Raw genomic sequence first — 20024 nt, forward strand, 5'->3', positions numbered from 1 at the left:
GCATACCCCATACAACGCTTACATTTCATGTCGAGTGTGATTAGAGATAGCATACCGCAAACCTTTCTATATATAGCATGTATTCATTTCCTGTTTAGCAGAAAAGTAGACTAATTTGATAAATGTTTACTGTCTTGTGAATGAAGGGAATGCTGAACATAGGAGCTTCTCTGAAAATCTCTTCACGTAGCTTTGAATCGTGTTCCAGTATTCATCTTATGCATGAAGCATACATGTCCTGCCTCATTTTTATTTGAGAGTTGGGTTACTTTCTGCAGTGATCAACAATTGACACTGGCGTTTAATGTTAGTCTTTAGGTTCGTTTGTCTCCTTTTTCTGTGAACATATGTATGGTAAATTAGTCACAGGCTAACACAGAGCGTTACAGCTGTCATTTACGTTCTATTTCGCATCCGGCTATGGATGAACAGTCGTTGAAGGTGATAGCACGGTCTTTTTTAACTTTTATTTTTACTACATTCCATTCGAAATTCACCTCTGCTCACGTACACTACACCACAGACAACACACACACACACACACACACACACACACACACACACACACACACACCTATCCACCTATCCACCCACCAACCCACCCATCCACCCACCCACAAACACACACTTAACGATGATAATGCTATGTACTGTTACGTGAAGCATTGTCACAACAAACTTTCTGCGATGCACGCCAGTCTTACCACGGTCGTCATATCCAAACTGCAGTTTCCTGTTGCAACGAGCTGTAACGTGCATGCTTACCTGTTGGAATAGAATTCTACATATGCAATATGTTCGTACTTATTCGTCCAGTTGCACACTGCCTCCTACATGAGCCTGTCACCAACTTCTCTTCCTCTTATGAGACAGTCAACCTTTAAGCACACAAAAACAGTACTTCTAAGCACGTTAATGCAGAATGTGACTCTGTCATGATAGTGTCAAGTCCGATGTTTCAATATATTTAAGAATCTCAGGTTTGACTGTAAGTTCTGCTATTAGTATCTTTCTACCAAAAGTAAGAGCAGTATGAGAAGATAGATCCCAAGTCATGTCAAGTACTCTAATTAAAGGAATACAACACATATTTAAGGAGACATGTCCGAAAGAACAGAAGTCTTAAGAGCCATTGTTGTCAATTTTAAAGTTCTGAGATATATACCGTTTGTGGGCTTCACTAATATAGTAATGTAATTTTTATATTGTGGCTGTATATGCCACTGTGCGTAACTCTATCGGCGTAAGCGCCACCTGCTTTTTTGATGTATAACTATATTAATTGTACCAATGCTCCCATACTGTTATAACGGCAGTGTTAAACGCCTTCCTTCTTTTTATTGTTACTTTATCTAAGGACGTTATTAATAATGATTATTTACACGTTGCCTTTGTACACCAGTGGCACATAGTTCGCGTCACGAGCGCCACCTGCCCTGGTCTCAGAGTAACTACGCTCGCCGATTACACTCAGTCGGTTGTGAGCTCTGCAAGATCCATGTACTAATTTATATTTACGTGACAAACCCTAATTCTAGGGCTATATTTCATTTTTGACAAATGGATCTATGCCGACATTTATAAAAACGGCGATGGTACATTAGTCGTTACTAATGTAAAATTGTAAGTACCAGTCGTCGTTCTCATATTTCTGTAATGCAAGAGCTCTCTAATTTGTGTTAAAATCTATTCATGACCTAAGTTTCATACTTTTCTAATGTAAGCTATGATGTTCATTGTCCTTAGGCCACCTTCTGAAGAAGACAAATTTATATTTGTCGAAACCTAGGTAAAGAAATCTTTATCCATTGCAACTGGTCAGCTGTTTAAAAATTTATTATAACATATATGTTTAATTAAGGTGAGACCAGTGATCTCTTCAGTGCGGATGCATACTAGGCTTGGTTCAAACGGCTCTGATCACTATGCGACTTCTGAGGTCATCAGTCACCTAGAACTTAGAACTCATTAAACCTAACTAACCTAAGGACATCACACACATCCATGCCCAAGGCAGAAATCGAACCTGCGACCGAAGCGGTCGCTCGGCTCCAGACTGTAGCGCCTAGAACCGCACGGCCACTCCGGCCGGCTGCATACTAGGCCTGAACCCTTATAGGGATGGGCGAAATACCAGGAATATGAGTATAATGGGCAAGGGGTACTAGCATGTGGATTGGTTGAGTATTTGGGAGTGATGGATGGCGTGCTAGGGTGGTCCATGCAGTCACGATAATCACTGTGACGGGATGGCTTAGTGATGCGGACACGGTAGCTCAGCGTGTTCGCTCAGAGGGTAAGCTACCCTCTGTAATGAACTGTAATAAATATATTAAAAAGAAAACGGAGTGAACGGATCAACGACGAACTTGAACAGGTGTCATAGGACGTCCGCCCTGAACTAATGCAACGAACAATAACGAACATACTGAGAGAAGGTGTTCACAGCATCTACCTGGTAAGCAGGACGCCCGGGTTCGAATCTCGGTCAACACAAATTTTTAAATCCTCCCCATTTATTTAAACCAATGCCCACTCGCAGTCAGCGTCTTTAATTCCTTTGTGTCTTAAGTGGAAAAGTATTGGCCAGGGATGTTTGCCGAGGATTTCAGGGACTACATCAGCTTTCTGTGAATGACCAGGTGGAATGCGTCGTGAGGCAAGTTGATGCTAGGTTGGCGCCACGCCATGCTCAATAGCTGATCGCATGCGGGTGATAGAATTCAACCGTGTGGGTGGTCTTGCGTGCTTAAAACGCAGAGTCTGTCAAAAACTGATCCAACGAATGACAGCCCTGCATTTCAATTGCGTATGTGATACTTAATAAAGAAACTGCTTCTTAAATTCAAAACACTTTGGAAAATAGATTCACTCTTGTACCAAGCCAACCTGAAATATTAATTACTTTCTCAAAACAGTAGCTCATGTAAGATTACGTTAAACGGTAAAATAGCACGTTAAGAGGTACTGGCTCCTGATTTACTGGCGCAAACATTCTCTGTGTGAGCTGGTCAAGCCGTGATACCCTTCGCGAAAGTACTTCGTCGTGGGTGCTCAAGAGTGGAGGACACACAAAACTTCTTCCTAGGTACTCGCGAACTGGAGGATACGTTTGATTATGGTGTTGCACAACATTGCTCAGACGTGGTGTGTCTTATACCTTGATCCATTGACGTTGGTTTCCCTGTCCTGGAACAAATCGTGGCCTACCTATTTCACTACAATTTTTGGGATTTGAGGTCCGCCAGTTACGCAAAACATCGCTTTCCTCAGTACCCAAACATGTTTCGGCACCACTGTGCCATCATCAGTGGGTTTTCGTTTTTATTTGTTCTTTACATTTGGTGAGCATCAATTTTCTGGACCACTTTTGTGTTAATTATTACAGGTAACTTGTCAAGTTTTCGTGTGGCAAGCACTTCCATTCTCCGCATCATGCCGAGATGTTATGATGCACACGTAGCTATAACAAGTATTTTCCACAAATAACGTAGTAAAACGCTTTTCACTACACCAGAACAAACTGACCATTGAGGAAAACTTCCATATACAGAAGGCAATAGCGGAAGGAAAACAGGTCTTAAACGAATACACTACACTCTGCAAGGGCACACAATTTAACACATTAAAGGAACTTTACAAATAAAAACAACACAAACTTTGAAGCTTCCTGGCAGATTAAAACTGTGTGCCCGACCGAGACTCGAACTCGGGACCTTTGCCTTTTGCGGGCAAGTGCTCTACCATTTGAGCTACGGAAGCACGATTCTCCGCAGTATCCTTTCTTTCAGGAGTGCTAGTTCTGAAAGTTTCGCAGAAGAGCTTCTGTAAAGTTTGGAAGGTAGGAGACGAGATACTGGCAGAAGTAAAGCTGTGAGTACCGGGCGTGAGTCGTGCTTCGGTAGTTCAGATGGTAGAGCACTTGCCCGCGAAAGGCAAAGCTTCCGAGTTTGAGTCTCGGTCGGGCACACAGGTTTAATCTGCCAGGAAGTTTCATATCAGCGCACACTCCGCTGCAGAGTGAAAATCTCATTCTGGGAACACAAACTTTATCTGTCTGTGCTGTTTTTAATTGTAAAGTTCCTTTAATGTGTTAAATAGTGTGCCCTTGCAGAGTGTAGTGTATTCGTTTAAGACCTGTTTTCCGCCGGCCGGAGTGGCCGAGAGGTTCTAGACGTTACACTCTGGAGCCGCGCAACCGCTACGGTCGCAGGTTAGAATCCTGCCTCGGGCATGGATGTGTGTGATGTCCTTAGGTTAGTTATGTTTAAGTAGTTCTAAGTTCTAGGGGACTGATGACCTCAGAAGTTAAGTCCCATAGTGCTCAGAGCCATTTGAACCATTTTTGAACCTGTTTTCCTTCCGCTGTTGCCTTCTATATATGGAAGTTTTCCTGAATGGTCAGTTTGTTCTGATGTAGTGAAAAGCGTTTTACTACGTTATTTGTGGAAAATACTTGTTATAGCTACGTATGCGTCAGAACATCTCAGTATGCTGCGGAAGATTGGAAGTGCTTGCCACACGAAAATATGACAAACTACCTGGAATAATTAACAGAAAAGTGGTCCAGAAAATTGATGCTCACCAAATGTAGAGAATAAATAAAAACGAAAACCTACGGATGATGGCACAGTGGTGCCGGAACATGTTTGGGTACTGAGAAAAACGGTGTTTTGCCTAACTGGCGGACCCCAAATCCCAAAAATTTTAACTCCAAGCACTGCCAATACAAGGAGCTGCAAATCAAAAGCTGGATATTTCAGTACAAATAATGGTAGAGTAAGACATAGATACTGCTTCCGCAAAGTTCATCAAAAGGCATTTTAGGTGGGGTGTTACTACAAACGATTCTGACTTATCTTTGCTTATTCTTTGTTGTGGTTCCGGTTTTTTAATTGGTTCTTGTTGATGTTGTTTCACATTCCGAATGTAGAGTATTTAGAGTATTGGGTGTACCCGTTGTGCGATGGGTCACAGTGGTGAAGATACAGGTGCCAGTCAGTTGTGTTTGAGCAGCAGAAAGTGTAACTCGGTCTACTAGTTTCTGTAAATTAAGGAATCTGCAAGCGCAATGCAACAGCAGCATTTTAAACATAATGCATGCTCAGTATGCCACCCCCCCCCCCCCCAAGACATGCAGCGACTCTCAGGCGAGCTTTCTATATTTATTGGTAATCTGATAGGAGAAATAAAGATATTATGCAAACCAGAATTTGCTAGGGACTGGTGTTCTGCTTGACATATCTGAGAGAAAATGGTGTGTTGGAATTCTGATTAAATGATAATAATAATGAATACGGCGAGGGGGAAAGGAGGGCTTTGACTGGCTGATGTATCTGCTACTGTTCAGCGAGAGAAGCCTGCTCGTTCTGTTTTCGCTGTTTATCACTTACATTTGTGCACGGTAGAGTAGAACGCTTATGGCAATGAGCTGCATTCAGGTCCGGTTGTAACAATAGCACTATGGATTGGGATTCGGCGCCGGGTAGGATTTGGCTATGTCGTTATCTGGCTCGATTCCCTTCATCGTAACTATCGCACTCATTCTGCAAGTAGTGTAATTTTCTTGTTTGTTAATAAGATTAGAATTCTGGTAGGCATCATGTCCACATTATCAGACAACACATCTTCTTGGCAATTAACAGCACACTAGCAAGGTTTAAAGAGATTACATTTAATCTGTTTTGCCTAATCTGTATTCATTTCGTGCTAGTAAATTAAATTTCTTTGTGATAAGGGTACGATTCAGATGATCTTCAAGCCAAGTGTTTGATGAACTTGTTGCTGCTTATTTATACCAGACTTATTTGTTTGATCATGAAGTTAGTATTCTGTTAGGCTTCAGCCGTACGACTAACAGCGTATTCTACTACTGACAGGGCCAACTGTTAAAACGGCTGAGCATGCTGTCAGTAAAGAAAGACTCGTATGGGGTTTCTGGCTCGGAAAGGTTGCACCTAAGCTAAAAGAATTTTCTTCCTTTGCCTCCCAATGGCCACACTTCTTCTCAAGAGCGACCACGTCAGGGCTCTATTCAGATTGTCACTATTACTTAAGACGAGTAAACGAAATGTTTTAATACATTAATGCTGAAATTATAGTTTAAGCTTTTCCTTTTGGTCATAGTGGAAGTTCTAAATTGCGCAGGAAAGAAGACCTTAGGCGTTATTATATTTTTGTGAAAAGAAGTTCTAAAGAAAACAAAAATATCAAAAGTATGTTTATTGCCATAAAACATGTAATAAAATTACGTTTAAAACTATGATTTGCTTAAAATTACAATATGTGAGATGTTAATATAATTTCACATACAAAATATTGCATATCTCATACTCTTTCAAGAACGTTGCGGTTATTGAGACGAAAAGTGACAAAATGAATGAGAGAAATATGTCGTGAAGGACAGTCAGTATTGTGACGGTACAGTCTGGGAGAGGCTTCACTTGGCTTCGGGGCCATGAAAACACTTAAATATGAAATGGTGTTTAGAAACTCAGATCATCTGAATTTCAGTGCTATTACTTATTGCCTTAAACACAACGACATCATCAACGAGATGGCGTCCGTAAATGTACGTATACCCGAAGTGATTCCGTGATGATGTTACAGACTTTCTAGGATGATGGAGAACGAGAAATGTATTAATTTGAAGTAAAGATCCCTGTACCGGAAACGAACGAGTCGAAAGTTATAAACGAAAACCGTTCTGATTCCTCTGACAGTTGAATACATATTCCTCTGACAGTTGAATACATGTACCGGTTCTTGTGTTGCGAAGAGTGTAGGGTTGGTAACTTTCAGTGGTGGTAGTCTGGAAAAAAAAACGAGAAAAAATGTCCAATAAACGTGGGCTATAGAGTGGGTACCTTAACAGCTATGAAAACTTACTCAGTACAGGAGATGTGTTTCACATAGGCGAAGATGAACGAATCGTCATAGCTCCTCAGGTAAGCAGTTTCGAGCCCACATTTATTGGACATTTTTTCTCGTTTTTGTCCACACTACCATCACTCAAACTTACCAGTCCTACACTCTTCGCAACACAAGAACCGATACATGTGTTCAACTGTCAGAGTTATCAGAACGGTTTTCGTTTATAACCTGTATATAAGGTGTATAAACGAATGTATGACGTGTCAGTTGGATTATATATATATATATGTTTTTTTGCGTAGCACGATCATTCTAGTAACATGATGTACAAAATATCTGAATGAGAACTTTTTGAGTGCTTTTTTCTGATTCTACACGTAATAACGGGTGGAAATTGGTACATATCGCGGAAAGGTTTAAGAAATTTTCTGTCACTGTGGAAAGCCGGTGGCATGTACCAGTAGTCTCCAGTGTATAAAACTCGTCTGAAGATGGCTGAACGGATGCCTGCCAAAATATCGTGGAAACGTGTCGTCATGTAGTTGCAAGCCAAGAGTCTGATTCAACTGTAGGTAAAAGTCGGGAAGAAATATTGTTTTGTGTTGCATCAGTCCGGCTGATTGCGTTGGTAGCACCTCATCCACAAGAATTTAGAAACGAGTAACTTCAAAAATGGAAAATTTTCAAATGGTTAACGATCTGCAGTTGTCATCAACCCTTTCTGCGTCTGCGATTCCAAATGGCATCGTTAAGTATTCCAGGCTTTCTTGAGCTTCCCAATGCTTCAATGAGACCGTTTGGCATCGCTTCACGTAGTTCCAAGTTTGGCCAACAGATGACAGTGGCGTTTGCTGTCATGACTCGCTGTTTGTTTGAAGTGCAGAACAGAGTTGTGCTACTGCATTTGTGAGTGAACAGTAACTGTTGTGTTTAGTTTTATTGAGTGTATACTGAAATTCTTGGTTATGGAACCAACTTTACATAGTTCCTCGACGGCAAGTTTACAATACAGTTATGTATGCATTTTTTTGAGTAATTACTATGTAATTTCTAATGATGCAACATATACAGTAAATACTCATCACAAAAAAAATGTTCCCCAATTTTTTTTTCTAAATGTGACGCACAAAGGGTTGAAGCCTGGGGCTAAAGGGGAACAGAGGTGACGTAGTACTAACACTACCTGAAAAGCAAAAAAAGAGAAGAGAACGGTGCAAGGGTATCGTTAAATGGTATTACGCTATAGTGTAGTGAATGAGAGTTCAGATTGGAGCTTATGTGAGGGGCGCAGAGTGCCAGACTGGACGTTGCCGAGACGCCTGGAGACGCGGCCAGCTGTTGTTAGCATTGGCCGGCGGCGAGGACTGCTGCGACCAGCGCCGCGCACAGTAGGGTGGTCGCCCTGAGGGCGCCGGCCGCTCCCCGCTCCCCTGACGCCTGCAGCACCACCGACTCGTGAGGGCCCAGTGTCAGCGAGCTCACCGTAGACCTGCAGACACGACGCCACAGTGCCGGATCATTAGACCTTTCGTTGCTACAGACATGCTCTCTGCATTCCGCTTTGAGCGCGGAATTATAACGGTTGTACTAATTGCCAAACACTCCTACCTGTGTTCACGGAGCGACAGCGTCCCAGTTTCTTCCAAATAATCATCACCCGTTTGTAAAATAATAAACTGGTAGCCAAGATTGCAGGAATTCTTCTTATACCATGATTACCGGTTTCGGCGAGACTAAAACCGCCATCATCGGACCTTAGGACACGTACAGGTTCCAATGATGGCGGTTTTAGTTTCGCCGAAACCGGTAATCATGGAATAAAAAGAATTCCTGCGATCTTGGCTACCAGTTTATTGTTTTACTACCATCTTGATCGCTCCCATTTGAGCTCAATGTGCTCCCTACAAAATAATCACCCGATTATGGTCGAAGTTCAAGAACTGAATTAAAATTTATACCACGACCGAGACTCGAACCCGTGTCTCCTTGCTTGCTAGGCAGGTATACTAGCCACTCAGCACCGAAGCGCTACAACTAACTACACGAACCACGGCAAAATTGACGACGTGAGAAGAGGAAAATTAGAGTAAGATGTGATATGAAGTTTCTGTTTTGGAGGCGATTTGACTTCTGTAGTTCATGCAGCAATGTCGGCTGTAGTGGTGTGGTGATGTATGGCTAGCATTCCTGCTAAATAAACAAGGTGACCTGCTTTCAAGTCCCAAATACAGCACGTATTTTAATTCATTTCTTCAGCTTCCATCATCATCGGAGAAAAAGATGACACCCATATAGCTCACGCAAAATATAATTCTCATTATATATACATTATTCCATGATTTATTCAGTTTTCAAATATATATACCAGGTGATAAAAAATCAGTATAAATGTGAAAACTGAATAAATCACGGAATAATGTAGATAGAGAGATACAAATTGACACATATGCTTGGAATGACATGGGGTTTTATTAGACCCTAAAAAATACAAATGTTGAAAAAATCCGACAGATGGCGCTTCATCTGATCAGAATAGCAATAATTAGCATATCAAAGTAAGACAAAGCAAAGATAATGTTCTTTACAGGAAATGCTCAATATGTCCACCATCATTCCTCAAAAATAGCTGTAGTCGAGGAATAATGTTGGGAACAGCACTGTAAAGCACGTCCAGAGTTATGGTGAGGCATTGGCGTCGGATGTTGTCTTTCAGCATCCCTAGAGATGTCGGTCGATCACGAGACACTTGCGACTTCAGGTAACCCCAAAGCCAATAATCGCACGGACTGAGGTCTGGGGACCTGGGAGGCCAAGCATGACGAAAGTGACGACTGAGCACACGATCAGCACCAAACGACGCGCGCAAGAGATCTTTCACGCGTCTAGCAATATGGGGTGGAGCCCCATTCTGCATAAACATCGTACGTTCCAGCAGGTGTTTATCAGCCAGGCTGGGGACGATGCGATTCTGTAACATATCGGCGTACCTCTCACCCGTCACGGTAGCAGTTTGCTGTCCAGCGCCATCTGTCGGACATTTTGTGAACTTTTTTGTTCTAATAAAACCTCATGTCATTCCAAGCATGGTGTCAATTTTTACCTCTCTATCTACATTATTCCGTGGTTTATTAAGTTTTCAAATTTATACTGACTTTTTGATCACAAATTTGATTTTTGCACAGCTTACAATCAAATATTTTTCTCGATACAGGACTGAATTTCTTTTTGTTATTGATGCACTGCATCAAATTAACCAATACTTTTCCGATATTTTAAAGAGTTTCCAGAGGTAAAACCGCATTGTGTAAACTTCGTGTATGGTTGATTTTAGCTTGCGCGTCGCACCAAATGAAACGTGTGTATTTTATTTATTTAAAATTAGGTGCGGAACAGTATCTTATTTCCTTCTCGAGTAACTGATTTTTATATCTGAGAGACAGTCAGATGTTGTGTGCCCATGAAGACTTCTAGGATATGTTTGTCATCCGATTTTAAGAAAATTATTCACTACAAAAATTTTGATTTTTGCAGGTTTACGGTCTGATAGATTAGCTGGATAACCTTCAGTTATTTGTCATAGCTATTGCACAGTATCAAATTAAGTAATAAACTGCAAGAAATTGTAAAGATTTTGCAGAGATAAAAATGCATTGAGTAAACTTGGCGTATCGTTGATTTTAGCTCATTTATTGCAGTGTCTGAAATGTAAATAATATATTGATTTTATTTCAGATTGCTAGCATAACGATATCACACTGATTTTTATATCCGATAGATGGTAGCGTACAACACGCACATTTCTGCCCTTGCCCATCGGGAATTATGTGCTCATAACAACCGCCATGCATCATAAAGGTTTCAAGCTATTGAAACAAAAATTTTGCACATGATAGCACTCGAAGAGTCACATGTATTGTGTGGTAAACATTCGAAATTTCCTTAGTCCCCGAGATACGTAGGCAACTCATCCACAGCAGTAAGAGTTCGGCAGCTCAGGGCGCATATAGACGTCATTAGCACTGTTGGCGGAGCCAACGAGATATATGAGCCCTGCAATGAACTTATCACGTCACACTAGTGGGCTTGTTAGCCACACTTCTCGAACGCTCGGCTCCGAGCTGGGTCCACAGGAAATCAATCTGTATTTGGAAAGGTACCCATTAGACATCTCACCTCTGACCTGTGCATTTAAACGTGCAATCAAGAATTATTAAACTCGTCTGAAATATTTACTCGTTCCCCACCGCAGACGGCTGCTGGCACTCGTAAGACCTGCACGGTCACGTGCTGTGACGTATGCGCCATGGTCTGTCTCGTGGGCCTCGACTGCAGGAAAACCCAAGCTACAGACTTACGTACGTCCACAAGACCTGCAGAACGGCGGAGCAGGACATGCATACACGCACACAGCAGCAAAAGGATTGGGAGCTGACGTCCTCCGTGACGTCTCACGCCTTGATTATGATCATATATTTATGGAGAAGTGAAAGTATTTGTTTATCTATTGCAGAAAGTTTAGTAGCTGTCTTGAAACGTTTCTCATTCAGCGGGTGTGGGCCAAAACTTTTTTACATACATTACCAGCAACCACATCCACATTCATGAATTCGAGGAATCTGTAAGGACTTCAGACTAGTGTTTCAACCGTTTTCTGAGCCGACCTATATCCCTTACCCCTTTGGATTTATAACACAAAAGTTTTTTGGCCTAACTTCCTTTATCCATTCTGACTACTTATTTCCTCCAGTTCTGCTTATATGAGTCCATTTTTTCTGTTATTGCAAATATTTTAAGCTTATTTGTAACATCTGCGTTTCTTGTTTACAGCCTAGTCTTCATCCTTTAACTGATCTGAAGAATTTCATTTCTAAAATCACAATTCGATTTACGTCTTCCTTTTTGGTTATCTAAGCATCCGGTCCGTGAAAGCACTTGGACAGGCAGTGTTTTACATAATTTTAATTGAATTTCTTTAGTTGTCTTTCTCTTTAATTTTATTTTAATTTTTCCACAGGCTTCCTGAAATTTTACTCTTTTCTTCTTCGTATTGTATTGTATTGTATTGTATTTTATTGTATAGAAATGGGGACCTAGAAACGACGGAGAGGCTTCGTCCCCGCCGTAGCCCGCAGGCTACACAACCCCACAACAGACTACAGCAGTCCACTCACCTCACCGATGCCCCACACCGAACCCAGGGTTATTATGCGGTTCGGCCCCCAGTGGAACCCCCGGGAACGTCTCACACCAGACGAGTGTAACCCCCGTGATTGAGTGGTAGACTAAATATGGTGTACGCGAACGTGGAGCAGGTGTTTTCACAGCAATCGCTGGCTTAGTGTAACTGAGGTGGAATAAAGGGAACCAGCCCGCTTCGCCGAAACAAATGGAAAACCGCCTTAATTACCATCCGCCGGGCGGATTAGTGCGGGGACAGGCAAGCCTTCCCGCCCGGAAAGGAAATTTCGCAGTTCACTTAGTTAAATAGATCTCCCTGCTCGATGATTTTCTTTTCTGTTACTATTTTAGCACGCCTGTTGTCTTCCTCAGAATACTTTTACTTTCGTCTTTTCTATAAAAAATTTGTAATTATAGTTTTGGCCAATTTTGTTGAATTTAAAAGCATTTCTTTGCAACTCTTCTTCTTAAATGGCAATTATATTCCAGTCGTCAGCACACATTAATCTTTTTATTAATCGTCCTTATTTGTTTTTACTCTTTTGATGTTTTTACTCCTTCATTCCATTATTTAGTCATGCCATTTATGTGTAAACTGAATTATAATAAAGTTAATTATATGTAACGAAAAATTGGAAAAATTTATAAGAGGGAAGAGAAGCATATCTAAAATACGTACAAAGTAAAATGCTAGGGTTAAGAACAGGGTACAAATGAAAATGAGCAATTGTGACATGAAAATTTAAAAAGCACACACAGCAAGCTGGGACAGATTTACAGGGTGATCAATCGTTACAATCGTTAAGGCCACCGCTTTTACGGCGTGCGGTCAGTCGGCGAGGCTGGCTGTTGTTCCCGCGGCGCGATCGGCGGGAGATCAGCAGTAAATATAGTACGGTTTGTCGCGTAAGTTATTTCTAACGTACATGACATAAACATTAGGAAATAACAGTAAAATAACAGTAAATATCAAGTAAAGGCATGCTAAAACTTCGCCCCTTAGTTGTTCAAGCATTTCTGACACCTACAAAGGAAATTGCTCATTACACTCCCTAGTTCCCTCTGAGAAATGGTATCAATTTCTTCACGATCCATAGCTTTAAGTCATTTAAACTGTATGGACTTCATTTCTACACTTTCTCTTTTAATGCTCACCCAAAGATAAAAATAGCAGGGGATTAAATTGGGATAACGAGGATGCCATAAGTCTTTACTGATAACTCTATCTTGAAACATGTCATAAATTTCCTGTAATATGAAGTTCGCTATATTTGCCATCACAGACTCCTGCTGAGATCACGAAAGCACGTTCTCCCTCAGCTAACTGGCTAAAAAAGGCCATAAAACGTTTTCCGTAAAAAAAATACGAGCTGTTATTATCTCACTACTAAAGGGGCACACCGACTCCTATTTTTTGATCATGCAGGTTGGCCTCGTGTATTACGTTAGACTTTTCAGAACGTCATTAACGGGTACTTTGTGATTTAACGTATCCACTTGGGTGGAAGCATAATTTGGTCAGAAAAGAGAGGTAGGTGAAGGTCAATTTCTCCGTCATCCATCCAATTCAAAATCCATTCACAAAACCGCAATCTTTTAGCAGGGTTACAAAGTTTAAGTTGCTACACTGCAGTTGACTGTAACTTCAGTAACTTTATAGCCGTTCAGACAGAGCAACAGACAATACACATTTGCTGAGAAAGGCTTCGATTTGATTTTCTAGGAGACCTTTACAGAGCATCCCCAATGTTATCCAGACGGTCTTCTGTGAGTACTTTACGTACCTGTTCAAGAAATTTATTTATCAATCAATGAATCGTACTCCAATTAGAAACTTTAACATCAATAAATTCCTCTTGAAATAATCTCCGTACAGTACGTGCTGATTCTGTATGCATTTATGAATCATACATCAATATTCTTTGGCGACTAGAATACGTCTATTTTGTCATTTGACGTGAAACACTTTCAGTAAATACAATATTTCAGTCAATACAAGGTTTCTTTACAAACGAAGGCGTCGCACCAGAGGGGAAATATACTCCCCGCCAGCCCTGCTGCCAGATGGGTTCTGGAGGGAGAAAAAAAAAACCTGCCAGGCAATTGCGTTAAGGATTGATCACATTGCATTACTAACTTCAAAGTTACATTTATGGACAATTGCCTATGAAGCAATCAAGCATTTAAAAAGACAAAAAAGAGCACATTAGACATTAACACAGTCAACGAAAAATAATGGGAAGAACATTATAAACATGGTATGACAATACCTTAACGGAAAAAGCAGAGATGTATGAAGGTGGGAAACGAGTAGTTGTACCGACATTCGCAGAATTATAAGAAGCTTTAAAAACAATGAAAAAGAGAAAGGCAGCTTTTATGATGGCTTAACAGCCAGATATTACAATACAGTGGAATTCTCCTTAATTAAGATCTTTTTACACACATAGAACCATTGATTATTGATCAGTTTGCAAACTGCTGCACATAATACACGAATTAAAATTTAGAAGCAAAACACAGAAATGTTTCCTTATGCTCTACCTGGTGTCGGCCTTGATAGAGTATCAGTTTTATAGCCAGCTGTACAGCAGCAACACCATTCCAATTAACATTGGACTGGAGCCATCCGCTTGTCAGATAATACCGATACGTGGTCAGCAGCTGCCAGTCATCTCAGTACGAAATATTCTCCTTGTTAGTAGAAATGTGCTCGAATTTAAACTTCACGATAAAGTTCCCGTCTAATTTAGCTTAAATTTCACTCATGATCCACGGTTAGGGAACTGGTTACATGCATGATGCGGCACTAGTGCGTTTTGCTGCTAATGTAAGACGATATCTGTTGCATCAATAGGTTTCAACGTCGACAAGTCTAGGCGCTTCAGTCTGGAACCACGCGACCGCTACAGTCGCTGGTTCGAATCCTGCCTCGGGCATGGATATGTGTGATGTCCTTAGGCTAGTTAAGTTTAAGTAGGTCTAAGTTCTAGGGGACTGATGACCTCAGATGTTAAGTACCATAGTGCTCAGAGCCATTTGAACCATTTGAACTCGTTGCAGACACGAATGCACTATTGCATCCAAATGCGAGGATAAACGTGGCACATCTCCTTTACCAGATGAGGGTTTGTGTTGTAACATGTAGCGTTCTGAACCAGCACTGTATTTCTTGTTATGGTAAGCCGTGGCGAAATTCTCCGACGTTTATTGAAACACATTAGTACTGAATAGTAAAATATTCCCTACCAAAGGTCCATAACAACCCATCCGCAATTATATCTCAGATGGGTGGTTTGTGGGCCATGTTTACTAGAACGTTTCTTCCTATTCGTCTGTCATGTTTTCGCTTTAATTGGGACACGCTCTTTATACATAGGGCTTTTCACAATTACTATTACACTATTTTGGAAGGGTTGTAGAGGGTACGTAGCCGATGAAGATGTGATAAAGAACAAATGTACGGAAACGTGCCGTTTGAATATAAAATAAGTTTGAAGCTCGGACCACGTCCAAATCTCTCGCTTCACCGTGCACTTACAATCGGAAAAGAGGGCTTCCTCATCAGTCCCTGTTTTAAGTACGACATCACATAAGCCTTTCATCTGACTACATTAACGGATGCAAGAAACTGGTCGTTCTCAACTACGATGGTTGACTGGCGTTCCATGGACTCGAGACTTTGATGTAAACGTTTGATGCCACGTAGAAGAGAAGCCGATGACGTGCACTCGAAACAGTGCCTATGCCATGGGCTCCTGTATATCACACAGATCGGAGATCAGAGCCTTTGCTGCATGCATACAGCGAAGCCTGTAATAGGAGTAGTGAAACAAGCTGTATACTTCTATCTGATTTTACTTTCCAGCAAAACTCTGGAACGCCTGAAGCAATTTCAACTGTAATAGTTACATACACTGTGTGATCAAAAGTATCCGAACACCTGGTTGAAAATGGCTTAGAAGTTCGTGGCGCCTTCTATTAGTAATGCTGGAATACATTATGGAGTTGGCTCACCCTTAGCCTTGATGAAAGCTTCCACGCTCGCAGGCATACGTTCAAGCAGGTGATGGAAAGTTTCTTGGGGAATGGCAGCGCATTCTTCACGAAGTGCTGCACTAAGGAGAGGAATCGATATCGATCGGTGTGGCCTGGCATGAAGTCGGCATTCCAAAATATCCCAAAGGTGTTCTATGGGATTCAGGTCAGGATTCCGTGCAGGGCAGTCCATTACAGGGGTGTTATTGTCGTGTAACAAAGCGCGACCGGCCGTGCATTATGAACACGTGCTCGATCGTGTTGAAAGATGTAGTCGCCTTCGTCGAATTGCTCTTCAACAGTGGGAAGCAAGAAGGTGCTTAAAACATTTGTAGGCCTGTGCTGTGATAATGCCACGCAAAACAACAAGGGGTGCAGCCCCCTCCATGAACAAACACGACCACACCCTTACACCTCCACCTCCAAATTTTACTAATGACATTACACACGATGGCAGATGCCGTTCACCGGGAATTCGGCAAACCTACACACTGCCATCGGATCGCCACATTGTGTACCGTGATTCGTCACTCCACACAACCTTTTACCACTGTCCAATCGTCCGATGTTTACGCTCCTTACACCAAGCGACGCGTCATTTGGAATTTACCGGAGTAATTTGTGGCGTATGAGCAGCCGCTCGACCATGAAATCCAAGTTTTCTCACCTCCCATCTAACTGTCATAGTACTTGCAGGAGATACTGATGCGTTTGGAATTCCTGTGTGATGGTCTGGATAGATGTCCGCTTCTTCAACTATCGGCGGTCTCCATCAGTCAACAGACGAGGTCGGTCTGTACGCATTTGTGCTGTACGTGTCCCTTCACGTTGCCACTTCACTATCACATCGGAAACAGTGGACCTAGAGATGTTTATGAGTGTGAAAATCTCGTATACTGACGTGTGACAAAAGTGACACCCAATCACCTGACGATGTTAGAAGTCAGTGAGTTCCGCAGAGCGCCCCATTGTGCTGTTTCACGATGTCTAATGACTAGTGAGGTCACTGATATGAAGTACCTAGCAGTAGGTGGCAGCACAATGCACCTAATATGAAAAATGTATGTTTTTGGGGTTGTCCGGGTACTTTCGATCACATAGTATATGTGGTTGGCTATAACTAGTACCCCTATGTTATGTAGTGGCGTTAGGAATGTGGTGAAATGAAACATAGTTTTGGAACCTCATGAATCATTTCAACTAAACACATGCAGGGTGATACAGAATACAACTACAGAACTTTCGGAGGTAGTCTATGGACGCGAACGAGAGAAAAAAAGTCTAACAGATCTGGACTCCAAACGCATATCTTAAGAACTATGAACACTTGCTTTACTTTCCTTCTCGTGAAACACACTTATTCTACTGGAAAAGTGCTCACAGCACTTAAGGTGTTCATTTTAGAACCCGTGTTTACCGGATATTTTTCTCCTGTATTGGTCCGTACCACCTCCTCCCAAAATACCGCAAAAAAAGATTCAGTAGAAGAGGTGTGTTTTACAATATCGAAGACGAACAATTGTTCATAACTCTTAAAGTACGCTTTCAAGGGCCCATGTCTACTGGACTTTTCTTTTTGCCTTGGTCCATACTACCATCTCTGAAAGTTTGCCGGTGGAGTTTTCATTCACCCTGTATATGACTTTCTATATGGAAGGGTAAGTCAACAGCAGCACATTTAGATACGTATCAGGGTGTGACACGTTTCGAAAACTGCATAGATTAGCGTTGCGTCCGTGATTTTCGGTGTCGCTGACTGTCCTGATGACAATGAACATCTATTTGTGGCCGCGACAGGAAAATAGATACATGCGGCACACGTCTGCTATCATAAAAGCATAAAGACACAAGAGATTTTTCGCAGGAAGCGGCAACAAAGACTATGCTCACAGAGCAGTAAACTGGCGATGTTGAGCAACCACATTTTTGTAATATTGTTTGCTTAAGTTCATGCAAAAGACTATGAGAAAAGCTCGAATAAATCGTGAACATTAAAGTCCACTCCCGAACAAGACAGTCTTAAAAATAATGGCTAATTCTTTACGGGTGCAAGCAATGGCTTGGAACATAAAAAGGCAGTATTAGAGCATGGAAGTAGGAGCATCTCGGCCAGTTGGGTAAAGAAATTCCACGATCACATTGACAAATGAAAGGCATTGGCCTGCCTGGTAGTGTGCGGCGGAATGTACAGTGTATGTACTGTGAGGAGCGAGTACTCACCCTTCGGTCAGAGGGCTGCTGACGGAACTGGTGAGGACGGTGAAGTGATGGGCGAGCGGCAGCATGGCCTTGAGATCCACCGACTGGTTCTCCGTGCCCAGATTCACCGCCACCAGCAGGCTGTCCTCGCCAGCCAGGGTCCTGTCGACACCAACAGTGAACCGATCAGCCAGATCGATGAGCAGCCACAGCCAAACGTCGTGACGACTCCCACTTCCTTTGCAGAGATAACTAGTGGACGCCTGTGCGGTGTGACGCTCGACTCGGAGGTAAGCTAATTCGAATCTTTCGGTACGACACGTTGCACCTCTAATCGTGTATCTGTCTGTCTTCTTCGTGCACCTTAGCTATGTACGCAGTGGCCTCCCATGAGCGTGTCTCCCAGCCCAAAAATGGTTCAAATGGCTCTGAGCACTATGGGACTTAACTTCTAAGGTCATCAGTCCCCTAGAACTACTTAAACCTAACTAAGCTAAGGACATCACATACATCCATGCCCGAGGCAGGATTCGAACCTGCTACCGCAGCGGTCACGCGGTTGCAGACTGTAGTGCCTAGAACCGATCGGCCACGTCTACCGGCTGCCCAAAAGATTTCCACATTCAATTACATTGCGGCGTACATTGCAACAACGTTAAAATTCAGTATCCATTAACGGGCCGGTCGCGGTGGCCGAGCGGTTCTAGGCGCTGCAGTCCGGAATTGAGTCACTGCTACGGTCACAGGTTCGAATCCTGCCTCGGGTATGGATGTGTGTGATGTCCTTAGGTTAGTTAGGTTTAAGTAGTTCTAAGTTCTAGTGGACTGATAACCTCAGATGTTAAGTCCCATAGTGCACAGAGTCATTTGAACCATTTACAGGGTGGACTGCAGTATGGCGCAACCTCCATCAGTCTTACCTCCCGACATCAGCACGAGCGACATGGTATCACGTCGCCTCTACAAAATTTGCCTCTAACCAGTGTTTACATGCAACTGGTTTGATGGCCACTCCATTATGCTCCACCTGTCACTCGGTGGAAGATGCCGCCCATCGCCTGACCTGCGTCGGTTCTTGTGAAGTCTGGACGCTGGGGCGGCAAATGGTAACCTGTTCCCTTCGTGCCCCTCCATCCGTGATCGACCCGTATGCTTTAATTCTCCGGGAGGACCTGTTTCCGAGCAGCAAGACTCATGCAATAGAAAGGGTTAGAGTATGGATTGTCGCCTACCTTTATGAACACCGGGTAAAATCGCGGCTCCTACAGACTGCACATGTGGTGACTGAAAGACGTCTACGCTACCCCTTCTATTTCGCTAATTACCTCCGTCAGGTTTTACACTATCCCTCGCTCAGCTGGAATGTGCCTGGCGCAGTTGGCCCGATTGCTGTCGATTGATATTTCTAACACCCTTTCACGTTACTTCAAGCCCCCTTCTCCCGTAGCTACGACTCCTGTGACACACTGGAATTTTATGACTACAACGAAGTATCTTCTTCCTTGGCTTTTAGTTTTTACGTATTACAGTCACCTACACTCAGCTATTAGAATATAGGAAAACTGCAGTGCCAGAAGACCGCAGCGAAATGCAGAACGACCTGCATAGGATAGACCACTACACAAGCTGGGATAGGGTAAGGGTATCGTCAGTGCACTTAAACGAAGTAACTCTCCTGTCATCCCCTTTAGCCATTTTGCGAAATCGTGGTAAATCTAATTCTTGATGAGCGGACA

The 20024-nt window shown here is 42.5% G+C and overlaps 1 protein-coding gene across 1 annotated transcript in view; it reads right to left on the reverse strand.

Moving 5' to 3' along the window:
* Nucleotides 1-20024, reverse strand: part of LOC126339955 (uncharacterized) — a 284117-nt gene that overhangs the window by 198527 nt on the left and 65566 nt on the right. The window contains exons 9-10 of the mRNA XM_050001678.1: nt 18310-18450; nt 8230-8362 (exon numbers count right to left, since the gene is read on the reverse strand). Of these exons, the coding sequence (XP_049857635.1) occupies nt 8230-8362; nt 18310-18450 (274 nt within the window). The remainder of the gene's footprint in view (nt 1-8229; nt 8363-18309; nt 18451-20024) is intronic.

The sequence above is a fragment of the Schistocerca gregaria genome, chromosome 1 (genome assembly GCF_023897955.1).
Source record: "Schistocerca gregaria isolate iqSchGreg1 chromosome 1, iqSchGreg1.2, whole genome shotgun sequence".
NCBI lineage: Eukaryota > Metazoa > Arthropoda > Insecta > Orthoptera > Acrididae > Schistocerca > Schistocerca gregaria.